The sequence below is a fragment of the Ovis canadensis genome, chromosome 7 (assembly GCF_042477335.2).
Source record: "Ovis canadensis isolate MfBH-ARS-UI-01 breed Bighorn chromosome 7, ARS-UI_OviCan_v2, whole genome shotgun sequence".
Classification (NCBI taxonomy): Eukaryota; Metazoa; Chordata; class Mammalia; order Artiodactyla; family Bovidae; genus Ovis; species Ovis canadensis.
The window spans coordinates 46726452-46739689 of NC_091251.1; the positions used below are offsets into that span (position 1 = coordinate 46726452).

Sequence of the window (13238 nt, forward strand, 5' to 3'; positions counted from 1 at the left end):
GAATGAATTTATACCATAGCATTATAAAATGGTGCAAGTTCGAAACAGCTTGCATCTTTATGAAATAAGATTAAATTATGGTTGTTGTGATTGTTCGGTCACTAAGTCGTGTCCGACTCTTTGCAATCTCATGAACTGCAGCATGCCAGCCTTCTCTGCCCTTCACTATTTCTGTGAGTTTGCTCAAACTTATGTTCATTGAGTTAGTGATGCCATCCAACTGTCTCATCCTCTGTTGCCCCGTTCTCTTGCCCTCAGTCTCTCCCAGCATCAGAGTCTTTTCCAGTGAGTCAGCTCTTTGCATCAGGTGGCCAAAGTACTGGAGCTTAAGCATCAGTCCTTCCATTGAATATTCAGGGTTGATTTCCTTTAGGATTGACTGGTTTGATCTCCTTGCTGTCCAAGGGACTCTCAGTAGTCTTCTCTAGCACCACAGTTCAAAAGCATCAGTTCTTCAGCGCTGAGCCTTCTTTATGGTCCCACGCTCACATACATACATGACTACTGGACAGACCATAGCTTTGACTATATGAACCTCTGTCGGCAAAGTGATGTCTCTGCTTATGGTACTAGGCAGTTATTACAAATAGCAACCTTGGTGGTCAGCCCAGCAACACGAGATGGCTGAGGTGACACTGGAAGAGTGAGGCAGAGGAGACAAAATGAGCAGGGGCGTACGGCACATAGTCCATCCCCCTGTGACCAGGCCAGCAGTCCACTTCTCTGCTGTCAGTCTGCCTACCAATGCCCTGTCCAGACACTCATGGCCTCCCTTCTGCCCAAGGAGGTCTGTTTAGCTGGAAAAGAACTCATGCTAGTACTAAAGATGCAGAAAGTGAGAGAAAGAACCTCATTCATTTTAATTCCTATGGACTTAGGCCCCTGAATGTCAAATTTTCTCCTCCCCAAAAACCGAGGCAGTTTCAGCTTTCTGAAGACATTCTTCCATTTGCTGTTTCCACAAATTCCTATGGTTTGAAAAATTTTATCTGCCAGCCTACCAAATGACAACATAATCATTTTCCCCTTTCCAAATTAACGAAGCCTTCTGTAATTGAATATATGCTAAAGTCAGTGCCCTAGAGGTAGAGGATAGCTTGAGTCTTCCACATGCCTTCTATATGTCAGGCACTGTGCTAAACACTTGGCATGAATTATCTAACCTTCAAAACAGTGCCATAGGTAGGTTTTATTACATATTACACGAAATGTAAAAACTGAGGATTAATATTCTCAGGGTCACATAGCAAGTGGCAGAGTCACATATATAAAAAGTGTTTGTATGAAAATACACAGAAAATGATCTGGGAGATGGGAGTTTTTAAAAGAAGAAAATTCCCTTTTTTTTTTTACTCTACTTATTTCTATATTGCTTGAATTTTTAATACAAGCATGTAGTACTTTTGTAATTTTGAAAAAAAAATCCTTTTTCTCAGAAATCAGAAAAGACAAAATTTTGGCACTACCAGGCACTTAGTGTAAACTGTTGTAAGGGATTTTCCTCAGAATTTAAAGGTTCCAAACTAGATTTCAAGGGTGGAAACTACCGTTTAGCCACATTCACTTAAAATTTGTAGAACTCAGTATCTGGTATGGGATAGGTAGCCTAAAGCAGATTTCCCTGAAGAGCTCAAGAGACAATTTTCCTGGCATTCCTCTATCTTCTTTCTTTTTTAAAAAAAACTGATTATTTTTCCTTTTCTACGTTTGTTTATTTTCAATATCTGTGTACTGTTGGAGCAAACACCTATTAAATGTGCTAGGGGATGCCCCTGAGGTATTTGCCAATTTCCTTCAGCAACCCGAAGGAATGAACTCTGCTCAGTAAATATGAGCTCTGCTCATTTAAGTGTGATCTGGATATGATAAAATGAATTGGCTGTTGGATCAGAGTCTCTTGCTTATTAAAGCTAAGTAAATGATCTTCCAAATTGCCTTGAGAGGCTTGATCAGTCTTTTGCTGGTATACAATGATAGAAATTTTTTAATTGGAAGAAGTGTATGTGTTTTAAAAAAAGAATTTTATCACTTTGGTATATATTTCCAAGCACTCTTCAACTCTGGCCAGACTCTAGCCTCACAATGACCTCCATACCTACTACTAGATATACTTCTCTCAGAAGTGAGTGTCTCCTCCCTAGATCTTATTGTCACTTTATTTTTCCTTTTGCTTTACTGGGAGCGGAAGCAATTATAGGCCCATCAGAAGGAAGTTGTTCAGTTATATCAGAAGTACAGTGTCATTTCCACTGTTCTTTTTCTCTTTAGCTTCCCATTGACCGAGGTGGAGGTGAAGGAAAGGCCATGTACATTGACACCGAAGGTACCTTTAGGCCAGAACGGCTGCTAGCAGTGGCTGAGAGGTAGGTCACCGGATCAGACGAGAAATACGGCTCCATCTGTCACTGTAGTGATTGCCAGGGTTAGTCTGGCTGAAGGGTGTCTTTTCCTCTCTCTTATTGCTCCATATCCCAAAGTTGTATGTGTGTTTCAAAAGAATAACCTTAGAGAAAAACATGCTTCTTTAGTCAAAAAACCTGTGAGTTGCTGTCAAGCTGGATAAAAAACAAGATCAACTATATGCTGCCTTCTAGAGAACCAGTTTAGATTCAAAGACCCAAATAGGCTGAAACTAAAAAGATGGAAAAAAATATTGCATGCAAATAGTAACCATAGAGGGCTGGAGTAGCTATACTAATACCAGACAAAATAGACTTTTAGACAAAAAAAAAAGTACTAATTGAGGCAAAGAGGAACATCTTATAACTAAAAGGTCAGTTCATCCAGACAGTATAATAAATATATACACACTTAATAGAGCCTCAAAATATGTGCATAATTGTTGGGGACTAATACCTCACTCTCAGTAATGAATAGAGCATTTATCAGATGCCCTGATAAAGAGCATCTACAAAAACCTACAGCTGGCATAATTTTTAATGGTGAAAATCTGAATGTTTTCTTCTTAAGATTGGGAATAAGGCAAGGATCTCCACACTCATCACTTATATTTCACATTGTACTGAAGGTCCCAGCCAGGGCAAGAAAATGAAGTAAAAAGCATTCGGATTGGAATAGAAAATATAAACTATCTTAATTAATCAATGACATGATCCTATATGTAGAAAATCTTAAGAAGCTACACACACAAAAAAAACTACTGCAATCTCAATATGCAAAAATCCATTGTATTTCTATATACTAGCAATAAACAATTCAAAAATTAAGAAAATAATTCCATTCACAGTAGTATCAAAAAGAATGAAATAGTAATAAATTTAACAGAAGTCCAAGACTTGTACGCTGATAGCTACCATTGCTGAAAGAAACTGAAGAAGATCTACATAGAGAAACATTTCACATTCATGGATTGGAAGATGTGATTTTATTAAAAATGGTAATTATCCCTCAGATTGATCTACAAGTTCAATACAGTGCCTATTGAAATTCCACCAACCTTTTTTCCAGATACTGACAAGCTGAATATAAAATTAATATAGAAATATCAAGGACCCAGAATAGCCAAAACATTCTTGGAGGAGGAAAAAGAACAAAATTGGAGGTCTCAGTTTTCCCAATTTTAAAACTTACTAATAAACAACAGTAATCAAGACAGTGTGGTGCTGCCTTAAGGATAGACATATGGATCATGGAATAGAATCGAGAGTTGACAGTGAAAACAGTGTGACATTTAAACATAAATTTGCCATATAATCCAGCAATTACACTCTGGTTATGTACCCAAGAGGTATGTAAACATGTCCAAACAGAGACTTGTTTGTGGATGTTTATAAGTATCATTAAATAGCCAAAACCTAGAAACAACCCAATTGTCCATCCACTGATGAATGAATAAATAAAATATGGCGTATCCATACAATGGAATACTATTAAACAGCTAAAAGGAATGACATGTTATAACATGGATAAACCCCAACAACATGCTAAATGACAGAAGCTAGACAGGAAAAACCAAATATAATTCCATTTATATGAAATTTCCAGAAGGAAAATCTGTAGAGACAATAGATGCATGGTTGCCTGGGGCAGGGAGTAGGAACAGAAAGTAACTGCAGATCGAGTGGAGAAATCTTTCTGAGCAATGGAGATGTCCTAAAACTGAGTTATTAAAGTCATTGAATTTTACACTTAAAACACATCAATTTTATGGTATATAAATTATACCTCAGAAAAGCTGATAAAGAATTTGTACATTTTTTTGGGACCTCCCTAGTGGTCCAGTAGCTAAGACTGCACTCCCAATGCAAGGGGGACTGGGTTCAATCCCTTGTCAGGGAACTGTTAATAGATCCCACATTCTGCAACTAAGACCTGGTGCAGCCAAATAAGTAATAATTTATTTTATTTTTTAAAAAAGAATTTGTAATTTTCCTCCATCCCCTAATACAGCTTTCAAATAAACTTTCAAAATTATTTTCCTTAATTTTCCCTTGTCTGAGGTCAAATATGATCATTTGATTCCTACCACACATTTTACTGAAACCTAGTGATGATTAAATGAAATTTAATTGCATGTTGAGATGTTAGATTCACATTGGAACCTGCCTTGCTAAGTTAAGGAGAATTCTCTAAGAATTCTCTTTCCCATTTTACAATTGGAGGAATCCAAGTCATCAGATGTATACCGTTGAGGCATAAAATTAGGCTGGAACAATAACTGTAGCCGTTTGCTGCTTCTTACAAAATCCCTCTCAAGAAAAAATTACTTTCTTGCAACCTGATTTTAGTTTACTAGAGATGAGTATATTGAAATGTATACTCCTTCCCAAAGTTGATTTTGGTGTTGTACAAAAACACTTTTAAGTGTGCTATTTTGTTAGTTGAAGAGTTCTTTTGGATAAAGTCACTAAGATTTTGTCCAATAATATAAATGAGTGTTCAGATAGGATATATGAGATAGTAGAATATTATGAGGACTGGGACTTTGTTTTGACCATTCACTGTATCCCCAAGCCCTAGAACAGTGCATTCAATGTTTGTTAATGAACTAATATTTATTAGAGCTATGTTTATGGCTGTTTTGTCAACTAAAAGAAAAATGTTTAGAAATTTCTTTAATTCATTTTAATCACTTCTATCAGGAAAATTTTTATAATTGAGTTTATATTTATGTATACTGCATTTAAATTTATATTTCTGAGAAAGTTACAGGACAGGGCTTCCTAAGATAATTAATACCTAATTTCCTTCCACAAGAGAACAACCCTTATTGATAAATTTTTGCCATGTTTTGTGGAAGAATATTAACCCACATTCAGGTGACTAGCTCAGAGGTTTCTAAGACTCTGCTGCTGCTAAGTCACTTCAGTCGTGTCCAAGTCTGTGCAACCCCATAGACGGCAGCCCACCAGGCTCCCCTGTCCCTGGGATTCTCCAGGCAAGAACGCTGGAGTGGGTTGCCATTTCCTGCAATGCATGAAAGTGAGAAGTGAAAGTGAAGTCACTCAGTCGTGTCCAACTCTTAGCGACCCCATGGACTGCAGCCTTCCAGGCTCCTCCGTCAATGGGATTCTCTGGGCAAGAGTACTGGAGTGGGGTGCCAGTGCCTTCTCTGTTCTAAGACCCTAGTCCTCCCTATAACTGCATTAGCATCACCTGGGAGATTGAAATGCAGATCCTCTGATCCCCTGGTGGCTTCCCTGGTGGCTCAGAGGTTAAAGCATCTGCCTGTCCCATGGAGGGAGGAGCCTGGTAGGCTACAGTCCATCGGGTTGCAAAGAGTCAGACACGACTGAGCGACTTCACTTTCCTCTGATTCCACTACAGATCTACAGAAGTAGAGACTATTGAGAGACTGAGGATAGGGTCCAGCAGTGGTGTGACAAGCTCCCCGGGTGATTGGGATACTTGCTGAAGTTGGAGAACCATGGCCACAATTGCTTGCTACAGTGTCCCTACCTTTTTGGAGTGTATTTAAAATACTATGAAAGAAAGAATGACAGAACTCCCTTGAGGCAATACAGCTGAATTTCTCAAACTTACATGTTAATCACCTGAGGTTTTTTGGTTTTACTATGAAAATTCCCATTTTTTCTTCCAGTTTGATTGAGATATAATTGATATACAGCACTATAAGTTTTTATGTGTGTGTAGAATACTTGATGTATAGTTGATTTTTTTTATATTTGGTTGCATCTGGTCTTTTTGCTTTTTGATGGAATTCATTTTATTCTTATTTATTATTTTTAAAATATTTCAGTGTTTGGCTGTGCCAGGTCTTAGTTGCAGCATGTGAGATTTAGTCCCCTAGTCCCCTAAATCTAGACTGAATCTCAAGGGATCAAACCCAAGCCCCGCACATTGAGAGATCGGAGTCTTAGCCACTGGACGACCAGAAGTCCCTGCAGCTGGTCTCGGTTGTGGCACAGGGGCACAGTAGCCCTGCCACATGTGGGATCTTAGTTCTTCAACCGGGGATTGAACTTGTGTGCCCTGCATTGGAAGGTGGGATTCTTAACCACTGGACCTCCAGAGAAGTCCCACATGTAGTTGATTTATAATATTATATTAGTTTCAGGTGTATAACATACTGATTTAATATTTTTATAGATTATATTCCATTTAAAGTTATTAGAAAATATTGGCTATATTAAGTCCCACATATAAGTGATAACATACAGTATTTGTCTTTCTTTGTCTGACTTATTTCACTAAGCATAATGCCCTCCAGGTCTATCCATGTTGTTACAAATGACAAGATTTCATTCCTTGTTATGGCTGAGATACATTCTATTGAATATATATACCACATCTTGACCCATTCCTCTGTTGTTGGCAGGTTAGGTTGCTTCCTTATCTTGGCTGTTGTAAATAATGCTGTGAACATTAGGATGCATACATCTTTTTGAATGTCTTTTTTCTTTAGATATATACGCAGCAGTGAAATTACTAGATCATATGATAATTTAGTTTCCTGACGAACAGCCACACTATTCTCCATAGTGACTGTACAAATTTATATTCCCACGAGCAGTGCATGAGGGTTCACTTTTCTCCGCATCCTTGGCAGCATTTATTTTCTTTTGGAGAATAGCTATTCTGACAGGTGTCAGGTGATAAACTCATTGTGGTTTTGACTTGTATTTCCCTAGTGATTAGTAATACAGATTTCCAGCCAGCTTTTTCCAAGTTGGAGGAACTGAAAATTCTCTACTACTTCAAGAATATAAGCACAGAGATCCCCATAATCATCTTTATGAACTCTGCTGAAAGAAAGGCCAGGATGACTCTGTTTTTCCAGTAATATCTGTATTCTGACAGCAGAAGGCAGTCTCCATTCCTGATAGTAGATTATATCAATGTTTCTTGAGGCAAAACTAGAAGGTTTATGTAGTAATTAGGTCTCGTCATTCTTTTTTCTATCTTATAGTTATGACATAAATACAGAAAATTTTATCTTCTTATCCCCATTTGGTCATGATCCTAAGGTAAAACTGTCTTCACTTCATTTTCTTGTCTCCATGCCTAGACTCAACAAATTTATCGTCATCAATCCACTTTAAAAAACAAAACACAGCTAAACTTCCTTTTGTATTGATAATGGCAAAGAATAACTGGTGAACTGTCCAGGAAAGTGCAAAGACTGGGTTTGCCAAATATGATGAATCCATTGTAAGATGTAGAAAATTCAGTTGGGTGAAGTGGGATCTCCTGATACTGAGGCTCATCTTATTGCAGGGTTATTTCAAGTGCTAGAACATTCTTTTGTTTTTCTATTCTTTTGAGTAGGAAAACAGAGAGGAAAACTACTAAAGGAAAGTCTCGGAAGAGTAGGTTTGACATAGTATATGCTTTTGTAATGATCAGAATCTTTACATAGAATAGATTGCTTCTCTTAAAAGATAAACTCTTAAGCATAGAAACTTCTGGATCTCAAGAAATTATAGCACATAGATTTTATTTCTAAGACTATTTTTTGAACTGTTACATAAGGGAGTCAGTATTATACTTTTGAACTATAATGATTTTAGGTAACCTTAATCTGAAAATATTACTTGAGTTAAAGTGATGACATATGATTCTCTTTTTGTTTGGATTATGGTTAAAAACTTCGTATTCAACAATGTTTATTCAGAATTTACTAGGTATAAAAAAAAATGTGCTAGTTGGAAAGGCATAGTCTTTTCCCTCAAGGAATTTTTAGTCTAGTAAAAGAATGGCAGGTAGCTCCTCACAAGTGCCATAAAAAGGCCTAAATCAAGTTTTCTCGAAGTGCAGAAGGGGAATCACATCTATTCAAGAGATGCAGGCAAGCTTTTATAAAAGTACTGGCATTTAGCTGAGTCTTGATAGATGAATAAATCAAACCACTTTTGAAGAAATGAGATCCTATTAAGATACATTTAATGACAAGTTGACTATTCCAAAGCCTTTGGCTGTGTGGATCATAATAAACTTGTGGAAAATTCTGAAAGAGATGGGAATACTAGACCACCTGACCTGCCTCTTGAGAAACCTATATGCAGGTGAGGAAGCAACAGTTAGAACTGGACGTAGAACAACAGGCTGGTTCCAGATAGGAAAAGGAGTACATCAAGGCTGTATATTGTCACCCTGCTTACTTAACTTATATGCAGAGTACATCATGAGAAATGCTGGGCTGGAAGAAACACAAGCTGGAATCAAGATTGCCGGGAGAAATATCAATAACCTCAGATATGCAGATGACACCACCCTTATGGCAGAAAGTGAAGAGGAACTAAAAAGCCTCTTGATGAAAGTGAAAGTGGAGAGTGAAAAAGTTGGCTTAAAGTTCAACATTCAGAAAACGAAGATCATGGCATCTGGTCATAGAACTTCATGGGAGATAGATGGGGAAACAGTGTCAGCCTTCATTTTTGGGAGGCTCCAAAATCACAGCAGAGGGTGATTGCAGTCATGAAATTAAAAGACGCTTACTCCCTGGAAGGAAAGTTATGACCAACTTAGACAGCACATTAAAAAGCAGAGATATTACTTTGCCAACAAAGATCCGTCTAGTCCAGGCTATGGTTTTTCCAGTGGTCATGTATGGATGTGAGAGTTGGACTGTGAAGAAAGCTGAGTGCCGAAGAATTGATGCTTTTGAACTGTGGTGTTGGAGAAGACTCTTGAGAGTCCCTTGGACTGCAAGGAGATCCAACCAGTCCATTCTGAAGGAGATCAGTCCTGGGTGTTCTTTGGAAGGAATGATGCTAAAGCTGAAACTCTAGTACTTTGGCCACCTCATGCAAAGAGTTGAATCATTGGAAAAGACTCTGATGCTGGGAGGGATTGGGGGCAGGAGGAAAAGGGGATGACAGAGGATGAGATGGCTGGATGGCATCACCAACTCGATGGACGTGAGTCTGAGTGAACTCCGGGAGATGGTGATGGACAGGGAGGCCTGGCGTGCTGCGATTCATGGAGTCGCAGAGTCAGACACGACTGAGCAACTGAACTGAACTGAACAACAAGTTGTCTAAACATGTATAATATCATATAAGAAACGAATCGCCAGTCTAGGTTCGATGCAGGATACAGGATGCTTGGGGCTGGTGCACTGGGATAACCCAGAGGGATGGTATGCGGAGGGAGGTGGGAGGGGAGTTCAAGAGTGGGAACTTATGTACACCTGTGGCGGATTCATGTTGATGTATGGCAAAACTAATACAGTATTGTAAAGTAAAAAAAATTTTAAAAACATTTTAAAAAATAGACTATCTTGAGTCTTTATGTCTTAGGTAGCAGTTACAAAGGTGAGAAAATATAAATTGTTCTAAGAAAGGTATTTTTTAATGCAAAGGTGAAAAATCATGATTGAAATATAAGATGAATTAAGGTATTACTTATTTAACCATACTAGATCCATGTCACAGATTCTATAACTGTCAACTTGTTACTAGCAAGAAAAAGGGGAGAACAGATGGAGTATACTTATTTCTCTTAAGTATAGGACTCTTACAGTTTTGAGTCCTTAGTTTTTTGAGTTTAGGAGGTTTTATTCCTATACAACAGTTTATATGATTTTGTTTAATTGATCTTTGAGTTATTGTTTTTGTTTCAGTCCTAAATCTGTCAGGCTGCCTTTTGTTTTTCCAGGAGAACATTGATTGTTTCCTTATATTTGGAAATTTCTCGTTCTAGTTCAGGAGTCCTCAAAGAATAGATTGATTTATTCTGAAGTCCTGCCGGGTAGATCTACTCTAACACAGTTGCTGTTCCCTCTTTCTCTGTAGTTTCCCTGGGCTTCCTAATAGAAATGGAATTATATTCTTTAGGCTTCTTACTATCAGTTCTTACCTATCCATTCAGGTAATTTCATTGCCTTAGTTTTGTATGCAGCCTCAAAATGTTCTCTCTTCTAGATATGGCCTCTCTGGCAGTGATGTCCTGGATAATGTAGCATATGCCCGAGGGTTCAACACAGACCACCAGACCCAGCTCCTTTATCAGGCATCGGCCATGATGGTAGAGTCCAGGTATGTGGGCAGTAGAAGATACTGAACATGTTTTCCCAGAGCCCTTGGCTTGAATCTTGTACAGGCTGTGGCAAATTTGATAGTAGCTTGAATTAGAAATGGGGAGATTCAAGTTTTAGTTCCTAGTTTGACACCCTTGCTTTGTGATTTAGGTCAAGTCACTGTTAAAATATGAAACTATAATTCACCTGAACTTGTTGGAAATTTTGTTATAGGATAACTCAAGTGCATATTGTTTAAATAAATAAATAAATGTAGCCATAAATATAAAATGTTAGGGTAGGGGGAAAGGGAGCAAAATCTGACACAGGCATCTAGAAACAGGCTTCAGATTCTCTGTGTTCCCTGTAGGTATGCACTGCTAATTGTAGACAGTGCCACTGCCCTCTACAGAACGGACTATTCGGGTCGAGGTGAGCTTTCAGCCAGGCAGATGCACTTGGCCAGGTTTCTGCGGATGCTTTTGCGACTTGCTGATGAGGTAAGTTTTGTGGTAGGGACAGAGAATGCCTAATTTCAGGAGCTATGAATTCTAGTAGCCTTGCCAGGAGGCCAGAATACTGGAGTCTGGTATCAAGATATCAGTTAGATATAGAGACTTTAGTCATTCATTGCTTTGTGGGGGATGGAGTGGCAGCAGTAAGGTTCTTGGAATGTCTGACCACAAAAAATGACATTTATCCTTTCTCTGTCAGTTTGGTGTAGCAGTGGTAATCACCAACCAGGTGGTAGCCCAAGTGGATGGAGCAGCCATGTTTGCTGCAGATCCTAAAAAACCTATTGGAGGAAATATCATTGCTCATGCCTCAACAACAAGGTAAAGTGATGGGATAGGTGCTTCACTGTGGAATGTCATATTAATATGACTGTGAGGTAGACATGAAAATAACATTTCCATTTAAACCTTGTTAAAGCCGCTAGTCCATAATTAGACACAGGAGCCTTTGCTCAACCTAATTGTCACGCTCTGGTTAAAACAAATGTTTGCTTTTAGTTAACAAAGGAAATTAAAAGCTCAAGTGTGGAAGAATACATTTGAAGAATTAATAATGTCTAATCATTTTTTAAAAAAAGGTTTCAATATAGGAAATCCACTGGGGGCAGGGGGTGAGTAGAAATGGATTTCTCTGGATTAGAAGTGCCCTAAGGAATACAGAAAGATCCCCTAAAATCCTTCTGGGAAGCATATAAGTCTAAAACCCTTTTAGATCTACCATAAATAGATCAGGAATAGAATTTTTTAATTATAATAATCTTGGTGCTTTGGTCTGTGTCTTTGCCGCAGACTGTACCTGAGAAAAGGAAGAGGGGAAACCAGAATCTGCAAAATCTATGACTCTCCTTGTCTTCCTGAAGCTGAAGCTATGTTTGCCATCAATGCAGATGGAGTGGGAGATGCCAAAGACTGAATTGCTGTTTTTTCCTGTGATAAACCGTAAGCGCTGCAGACTAACGGAATGGAATGCTCCCTGGAGTTTTTCACAGGCTTCTTCCTATCGTGACTGCAGAAAAAGGCTTTCAGGAAAACAGCTATTATATCAGCTTTTCTTACTGTGTAAACACGAGACAGTTCAGTAGTCACAAGCTGACCTGAAGTGTTTATTCCTTCTGGAGTATATTAATCTCTATGTGAATTCTTTGGTTTGGGGTGTAGGTGTGAAATACCTTTGACATCATAGTCCCTTGGGGTTGACTCAGAACTACCTGCCGTTGGCGACTCTTAGGTCTCCAAGAGAACTAACTAAAGCTGGAGAGACCGGACTTCTCTGTCTTAATGTCGGGAAAAAATACCTGAGCTATGTAGCAAATGGAGTGGGTCACCTCACAGGTTCTTTTCCCTCCGTCAGTAAAACTGTTAAATCAGAAGCAGGTTTCTAAGTTTGTATGTCTGAATTAGCTTATGTAAGAATTTTGTTTTAATATTAAGAGCAATTCAAGATACTCATTTCAGAAGCTCTTTAAGTAGATTCAACGTGGGGCTACTAATAAAGTAGTTATTTGTAGGGAATGTGCTGTTTATAGGAGTTATTCTGATACAAGCTGAATATTTCAACACAGGGCCTGCATAATACTGTTTTGGCTCTGGGAAGGAATGATCAGTTTCTATTACTTTAAAACTGAAAATGTAAAGGGGAAGTCCCACCTTCAGGTGATTCCCTTTATTCTCCTTTAAACTCATAGAAAATATAGCAAGATAGCTACTCCATAGCATTCCTGTGGCCTTTGTTTCTATTAAGGTTTGTACTGTATAAATCTGGTACTTGCCCAGATTATTCTGCTTTTTAGGGCTTTGAGATACTCCTTCCCCTTCACTTCTCCTCAGCATGAGCTTTAAGCAACTCTTCCACTTTCAGAGGGCCTCTTGGCTAGAACTGGGTGGAGAGGCCGTGCAAATCTCGGCTGTTGCCTCTATTGAGCCTACTATATGTAAGGAGATAGGAGGACAAAATTTAATGCAACTTTGTTTTAAAACAGTTGTTCCCTGACTATAGACCAGAGTGCCTCCTAAGTCTTCTTCCATTTTTTTCCATCACAAAACAAACCTGGAATGATGTAATAAACCCACAGTGACAGACTCTGGAATGAAAGCTTGGTTCTTATATGAAAGCATCTCTATCTTTTAGACCTGTAAAGTACTTTAAGTGACCTTGACCTAAAAACTTGTCTCAATTTTTAACCAAAGAGCTTATTCTAAACTATTTGGTACTATTTTTCTACTTGTCTGCAATAGCCTCACAGTAGGAAACAATTATTTAAGTCCCAAGAAAGAAAAAGGAG

The 13238-nt window shown here is 38.4% G+C and overlaps 1 protein-coding gene across 1 annotated transcript in view; it reads left to right on the plus strand.

The window, feature by feature from the left end:
• Positions 1 to 13043, plus strand: part of RAD51 (RAD51 recombinase) — a 36105-nt gene extending 23062 nt beyond the window's left edge. Inside the window, exons 6-10 of the mRNA XM_069597824.1 lie at positions 2269 to 2363; positions 10347 to 10460; positions 10812 to 10941; positions 11156 to 11277; positions 11746 to 13043. Coding sequence (XP_069453925.1) covers positions 2269 to 2363; positions 10347 to 10460; positions 10812 to 10941; positions 11156 to 11277; positions 11746 to 11869 — 585 coding nt within the window. The 3' untranslated portion in view covers positions 11870 to 13043. The remainder of the gene's footprint in view (positions 1 to 2268; positions 2364 to 10346; positions 10461 to 10811; positions 10942 to 11155; positions 11278 to 11745) is intronic.
• Positions 13044 to 13238: the final 195 nt, after the last annotated feature.